Genomic DNA, 8,117 nt, shown 5'->3' with positions numbered 1-8,117 from the left:
TATTCACATTTGGGTCATTCATTTATTTTAGGAGCATGGGGAAAAAAAGATTAAATGTAACAGAATTCAGGAATCTTTAAACTAGAATCATGGATTTGTTTATTCCATAATTAATTAATAAATTACTTAACCATGAATACAGTTAAGATCTGATTGTCACAATATTTGTATCATACTTTTTTTCTTATACTTTAAGTTCTGGGGTACATGTGCAGATCGTGCAGGTTTGTTACATAGGTATACCTATGTACACATACACCACGTGCCATCGTGGTGGATTGCTGCATCCATCACCCTGTCATCTACATTGGGTATTTCTCCTAATGTTATCCCTCCCCAATCCTCTCAACCCCTGCTATTCCTCCCCTAGCCCCCCAACCCGCAGGCCACAGTGGGGGATGTTCCCCTTCCTGCGTCCAGTGTTCTCATTATTCAACACCCACTTATGAGTGAGAACATGCGGTGTTTGGCTTTCTGTTCTTGTGTCAGTTTGCTGAGAATGATGGTTTTCAGTTTCATCCATGTTCGTGCAAAGCACATGAATTCATCTTTTTTAATGGCTGCATAGTATTCCATGGTGTATATGTGCCACATTTTCTTTATCCAGTCTATCACTGATGGGCATTTGGAATGGTTTCAAGTCTTTGCTATTGTGAAAGTGCCGCAATAAACATACATGTGCATGCATCTTTATAACAGACTGATTTACAATCCTTTGGGTATATACCCAATATGGGATTGCTGGGTCATTTTCAAGGTACTATCACTGCTTATACCATAAACCCTTAGAAAGTGTTGCAGAGAAGTTCTGTTTGAAATGGCCATTTCTATGATCATCTACTTAATATAATGTTAAAATAATTCATGGGATACGTTATCTTTACACTCTGTTCCAAAAAGTTATTTGTAAATTTGTACAATGCAAACAAAAGGAAGCTTCAAAATGGACAGCAACAATAGACCTCTAGTATAAAAACACAAATATTTTAACAAAAAGATATGTAGTGCTATTTTATCTAAACACATTCTATGTGACCTTTTAGAACACTGACTTAAGAATTAATATATTAACAACAGCAGACTTTGTTTGGTGGTTACTTTGTGAAGATTTTTTTAATGAAATTTCATTTTAGAGTGCAAAATCAACTTTTGCCTGGTGTAAGAGAGAATATGTAATTACAAGTTTTACAGCATCATATAGGCCCTAGAAGCTTACTTCGCAATTTCTTTGATATAAAAGCAATAGTATTTCTATTCAAAAAATCTTTGCTTTTATTTACTTTTTTTCCTTTCCTAATTGAAAATCTATAACTGATAAAATCCATGGCCAGTTATCTCGTCATACAGATTTTAGACCTTAGAGACAAGACAGATTCAAGACCCATAAACAAGATCAGTCATCAGCTAACAGTTTTTTAACAGAATAAGGGACATATCATGTGTTTGGAAGTAGAAAGTATGCATGTAGTAATGTATTTTGCTAGGAAACAATAATGTGATACTTTATATTAATATTTCTAAGCTACATCTTTCTCTTTGATGTGAAACCAACAATTTCCATACCAAAGTTATAAAATGTATTCAACCATAGTTGAAAAATAAATAGAAATGAGATAATTTCATCAAGTACTTTTTCTATGTGGTGGAGGTAGTAACACCCTCTCAAAATCTAAAAAATTTAAACAACTCTTTTTAAAACGAAGGACTAGAAACCGAAAATAAAGTTTTGTGCATTTCTCGGTTCACTTTATTCTTCATACTCTGCCTATTAAAACAATGGCACAGCCAATATTTATTTTGTTGCTACTTCAAGCCTTATGCTTAAGCCGGGGATTATTGATTAATCTCTTACTGTTTACATAAACCAAGAGAGGTGAAGTCTGACAATCCAATAAAGACTGTTGCTACTACAAGCCTTATGCTTAAGCCGAGGATCATTGATTAATCTCTTAATGTTTACATAAACCAAGAGAGGTGAAGTCTGACAAACACGGACGACAGGCCGACAGCTGCCCCTACAGCACCGTGTACCTCTTGCCACCCGCGGAGACCAGCTGGAGAAGGACCAATTCTGACTCTGCCCTGCACCAGAGCACAATGACGCCCACGCAGCCAGAATCCTTTACCAGTGGGTCCCAGAACATGCACCAGAAAAGAGTCTTACTGATAACAGTCCCGGGAATGGAAGAGACCATATCAGAGGCAGACAAAAACCTTTCCAAGCAAGCGTGGGATACCAAGAAGACCGGGTCCAGGCCCAAGTCCTGTGAGGTCCCCGGAATCAACATCTTCCTATCAGCCAACCAGGAAAACACTACAGCCCTGATCCCCGCCACCCACAACACTGGGGCTCCCTCCCCGCTCCCGACCCTGCTGGACCCCGAGGAGCCCACCTTCCCCGCGCCAAGCAGCTCCAGCAGCACCGGCAACCTCGCGGCCAACCTGACGCACCTGGGCATCCGCGGCGCCGGCCAGGGGATGAGCACACCTGGGTCCTCTCCATAGCACCGCCTACCCGGCGTTAGCCCCCTGTCCCTGAGCACAGAGACGAGGCATCAACAGGCGTCGCCCACCCTGTCCCCGCTGTCACCCATCATCACTCTGCTGGAGCAGTTCAGCATGATGGAGAACGCCATCAGCTCCAGCAGCCGGCACAGCCCCGGCTCCACTCTCAACTACTTGCAGGCGGCCATGACGGGCCTCACCGGCAGCCACGGGAGCCTACCGGACTCGCAGCAGCTGCGCTATGCCAGCAACAGTGGCCTCCCCAACATCATCCTCACAGTGACAGGAAAGTCCCTCCCCAGCCTCTCTAAAGAACTGACCAGCTCTCTGGCCGGGGTCGGCAACGTCAGCTTCGACTCGGACAGCCGGTTTCCCGGGGATGAACCCAAGATCCACCCCCTGACCCTCGACGGACTGCACATGCTCAACGACCCGAGCCTGGTTCTGGCCGACCCAGCCACCGACGACACCTTCCGGATGGACCGCCTGTGAGCGGGCACGCCCGGCACCCTGCCGCTCAGCAGTCCCGACGGCGCCTCCCCAGCGGAGGGGCGCGCAGCATGGTCCGCCAGCGCTGTAGGCCGCGGTGCATCTTCCGACTGTTTGTCCAGCTCTTACTGCCTTCCTCGGTTCCGGGTTCCCCAAGCCATCCGACACCCCCAGCCAGTGGTCAGATAGAGAGTGAGCCCCACACGCCGCCCCAGAGAGGAGGCGCTAGAGCACAGGGCAGACGCAAAGTGAAATAAACACTATTTTGACGGCAAAAAAAAAAAAAGAGAAAAAAGTTAAAAAGCAATAATTAACTTGGAACAGAATTAAAGCAAATAGGTTTTTTTTTTTTTCCTGTATTTCATGGTCATGTTTATTTGCTGAGAAAATAGTATTCTTCTTAATGCTTCAGACAATTAAAACCAGTAATATTATATAATGTGCTTTATATATTTGACTTATTTGGCAAAGAATAATTTATTGCTTATGTGTGTTTTTTTTTTGTTTTATATTTGTTTTGTTTTATTTTGTCATCTGCCCTTTGTATAGTCAGAGCCTCTCCTTCCATGGTATGTAGCAGTCTTAAAGCCATAAAATAACATAGGCACAATTTTGATAGCAGTAGGTAAAATTTGTTTCTCTACTGTCACTAGCCATACATTTATTCATTTATTCTTAAAATTTTCTCAAAAATATTCCTTGGGCCGGAAATTCTGAATGGAATTTTAGATGCAGAGATAAATAATATTAAATTGGAATGCGAATATACAAATAGCTATGATGTTATATAATGTGGTCCATCTCATGATACATGCACATATAAAGAAAACCCATCACTGTGAAGGGTGTTTCTGAAGTCTTATTCAGAATGAGAGCCACTGGACAGAGAAGAGGGCAGAGTAGTGATTGGACTGGTTAAATAAGGAAGGGAAAGTGTTGAGGACAAGGGACTACTGGAGTTTTGAATGTGTGCATGAAGGAGGAAAGGTGAGTAATGAAAGAGAATGACATTTATCATTCCCTATCTGTTTGAAATACAAAATTGTGCCCTTCCCTTTAAAGTAGTACTTCTACAATTATTGTTGATTGTCAGTACTGTTACTGTTAAATATTAATTCTATACTTTTCACTATTACAGCGGTATATTTTATGCTTGGTTAATATCCTCCCAATGTGAATGACAGTTTCTTATGATGTTTTGGATTTTCTTAAAATCTGGGTATAGAACAGAAATCTGAATGCTGACAACATTTAGTACCAGAAGTTATCATTAGCTCTTAAATAATGAGTAAGTGTCCCCATTCCTCAACTCAAAAAATTCTCAATCTTTAAATACTATTTCTTAAGGCTAATACTGCAGTGATATAGTGAGGAACTGCCTTAAATATAATTCCTCAAGTTCATACCCAGTGTTTTTCTGCCTCTACACTCTCCTTGGGTAGAAAACTCTGTCTTCTACTTAGCTTCTGTTAGAGGTAGGCATTTCTTTCTCTGGGAAGACCTATAACTTGTACAGATATGACAGAAGATTATTGTGATAAAAATTAAATAATGAGAATATGTAAATCACAGGAAAGTATGTCATAAAGGATCCTCTAGTCCTTTCTAAATGAGAAACCCATCTTTAACCTGCCGAGAAGGTAGAAATTAGTTAGATGTTGTGTATGTATATGGAGACAGAAAAAGGAAGTATCTTTGCCACTTTTTGGAACTTTCACCTTTTTACTTGCAACTAATGGAATAAATGATTTGCTGGAAATTAAGATGTTTAACTTAAATTATGTAGTTACACATATACATAATTTTAGAATATATACATATATAAATAACTTTAGACTATTGTTCACTGTTCTTAAATTCTAAGGGTAGCTACGAAAACATTCCCTATTGTGACTTTTGAATTCCTTTGAGATCAGGTAAATAGGTACCTAGAGAAATGTCCAGAATACATATCATAGTCTTACTGAAATTAGGAAAGGAAAAAATGTTCACACTGTCTTCCGCTTTCAACAATGTTTTCAGTAAAGTAAATTTATCCTGACAGAAATATAAGTAAATATTTTGACTATATTTAGCATATGTATGATACACCAAAAATTGCATTGTAAAGTTTGGAGGTGGTTAAATAGCTACTCACATTTGGCAATAATATGTCTAGATGATATGAAGCAGATAGGTTCTGCTTGCTATCAAATGGACTTTCCAGCAGTAGAGAAGAACTTAGCAAGAAATTCTCGAGCATTTTTAAATCTCCTTACCGCTTTTATTTATTTCCACTGAAACTCTTGGTACAAAAAGAAGAGAGGCATTTTGTTTAATTAGGATTAAATTTATTATTGCTAAGATTTTAATTCTATTTACTAACACGTATGGAGGCCTGTTTTCTGTTTGAACTAAGAAACACAATCTGTATTTTAGGACAAAAAGGGTGCTGGCCTTGAAGCTGGAGGACATGAGGACTGTTAATTTTTCCTCCTCCCCTAGTCAGTACAGGTCAAGTGACTCAGATCAAAGGCATCCAAGAAGATGTCTAAGGTGAGCAGGCGCAAAGCCTTCAGTTTTGGGACCTAAATCTCTGGCATTCACTGCCTTTTATCATTTCTTAAGTGAAAATAAAAGAGTAAGATGAATCAGCTGTAATTTTGTATGAATTCTTTCATCTCCTTATCACACCATTCCTAGCTAATATAAGGAATTCTAGAAACATAGTCTTGGTTCCACTGCAAGGAAAGTAGATATGAAATTCTGGGTATCCAAGAACAGCAAGAGGATTAAGAGTCACTGGATTACTGTCTGTCTATAGGGCTGCCTGAATCATACTGTGGTAGTCATGGTGGTGGTAGGAAGGAGTTGGAATGGATGTTGGTATTGACATAGGAAACTTATAATACTGAACTTTTTCTATATAAAAGGCTTGTTTTAGAATTTGTCTTGGATTTTGTAATCAGATTGTATGTACATAACTAACTACTAAACACCCACTCATGTCCTGTGACGGTCATATTTAAAGATAATTATTGGAAGCCTTTTAGAGAGTCCCTAAATTACAGATTGTATTGCAGAAGCTTATAACTTAGTGAAATGGAGTTTGAGGATATATTTACTTCTTGGAACAGAGTGATACTGAGTATTGAGATTTTCTACTCAAAACGTACAAGATACTTTATTCTATTCATATATGTTATATATATTCATGGCAGCGTAAGAAAATAAAACTTTGAATCTACTTTTGAAGTGTTTCAAATTTTATGTGAGTATTGAATAATACTCTATAGAGGCTAAGAGTTATAAAAAATAATAGTTTTATATGTGTATTTTTAACTTCCATATATTCCTGCATAAGTCAAATGTTGATATTTCTTCCCAATATTTAGACATCATTAATAGAATATTAATATTAATGATATTTTATATCAAGGACACAGATTCTTTAATACTGGCTTGTCTTTTTTTAGAAACCATATTTTTTTCATTAGACATGCATATGTTTGTTTACACAAGAAAAGCAAGGTGAGGGAAAATATAATTATTATCTTTTAAACAATATCAAGAGGACTGAAGAATATGGAAGACCAGATTTGCCACTTCCGGGTCTTGCCCTTCTTTTATCAATTCCTATATAATAAAAACACATTACTCTGAAATGTATTTCCTTGGCAACTATTTAAATTACTCTGACTTTCTGCTACTTGTAAAGATACACTTTCCAAGAAAAACTTGATTTTTAATAGTTTCTAAGCACTGACTTCTAACCCGGACCGAGGCAAACTTCTTACCCTACCCTCAAGCAGCACAGTGGATCTCCTGGGAAGCTGCCTGGACTATTTCACATTATGTTAAGGAGAGGCAGAAGAAGCTAATTATGTGTGTAACTTCTAGAAATAGGCACAAGAATATAAAGCGTCCTTATTGTTGAGGTTACTGACTTCAACCAGGGTTTTCTGTGGAACTTACGTGAGCAGTTAATGCCTGACTAAATACACCCATAAGCCTTTTGCTATGTTGAGCAGTTAATTCAGTTAAGTAAATAGTCATTGACATCTCAGTGCCAGATACTAGTGCTAGGGATGAAGTGATTAAAAGTGACAGACCTTCCCGCCTCCCCTCTCTCGCCGCTAACAGCATATGCGTCCTCCCAGCTCTGCCTTTGCTTCAACTGCTATGCGGGCTTGTGCGGCGTCCGCCTAGGTCTGCGGGTTGTGCTTCCGGTGCGAAGGTCAGGGACAAGATGGTGCAGGTGTCTCCGCTCATCAAGCTCGGCCGCTGCTCCTTCTTATTCCTCGGCATGGCCTCCAGAGCCACGCACTACAGTTACCTAAAACCTCGGGCAGAAGAGGAGAGGAGGATAGCGGCAGAGGAGAAGCAGCAGCAGGATGAACTGAAACGGATTGCCAAAGAATTGGCAGAAGCCCAAGAGGACACCATATTAAAGTGAGTGACCCTCCCAGCCTCTCTTTGGAGCAGCAGCGGATGAATAAAGCTTCCTGTGTTGTAGGATTAAAAAAAAAAATAGTGACAGACCTTCTTCGAACGTCTCATTATAATTCCTAAATATAATGCTGAAGATACAGGGGATAGGAGCAATTGTAAATGTATGTTTAATGCACAAAAACAGTACTTAGAACAATTGACTCTGGAAGTAACGAGGGGAATGTGAAGCTGAGTTGAAAGACCAGTAGGAACTCGTTATGAAAAGTCAGGAGATGGACAATTCCAGGCCAATGTAACAGTGTATTATATACAAACCTGTAACAGTAAGGAAGGCCCAGGCATGGTTAAAGCACTCTGAGTGGTTTGTACGCCTGAAGTGTAACCATGCAGGGCTAAGGGAAGGCCGAGAGGTTGTGGTAAAGTAGCTACCCGGAACTCTTTCCTGGGGACTGCGAAATAGTTCAGAGTTTTACATAAGAAAGATGCAGGTAAATACGCATGCTGGAAGGCCCACCGTCTCAGCAGAACGGTGCGTGGGTTAGGAGAGGAACGCAAAGGCTGATTTGAGTTAGGCCTAGAGTCATGCATATGATTTTCTTTTTGAAAAAGAGACTTATTTCTTTTTTTAATTATATAAAAACTGCATATATTTATGGTTTATAACATGATGTTTCCATATATGTCTACATTGT

General features: G+C 39.6%; 2 protein-coding genes across 2 annotated transcripts in view; both read left to right on the top strand.

The window, feature by feature from the left end:
• TRPC4 (transient receptor potential cation channel subfamily C member 4) overlaps positions 1 to 8,117 on the top strand; it is a 208,741-nt gene that overhangs the window by 134,704 nt on the left and 65,920 nt on the right. The window lies entirely within an intron of this gene.
• Positions 7,145 to 7,492, top strand: LOC108310838 (ATP synthase subunit e, mitochondrial-like). Its single transcript, XM_037741843.1, has one exon. The coding sequence runs from the start codon at positions 7,223 to 7,225 to the stop codon at positions 7,427 to 7,429; it is 207 nt and encodes a 68-aa protein (XP_037597771.1). The 5' UTR covers positions 7,145 to 7,222; the 3' UTR covers positions 7,430 to 7,492.

The sequence above is a fragment of the Cebus imitator genome, unplaced genomic scaffold (assembly GCF_001604975.1).
Source record: "Cebus imitator isolate Cc_AM_T3 unplaced genomic scaffold, Cebus_imitator-1.0 Scaffold108, whole genome shotgun sequence".
NCBI lineage: Eukaryota > Metazoa > Chordata > Mammalia > Primates > Cebidae > Cebus > Cebus imitator.
This window is presented reverse-complemented; position numbering and strand designations above follow the sequence as displayed.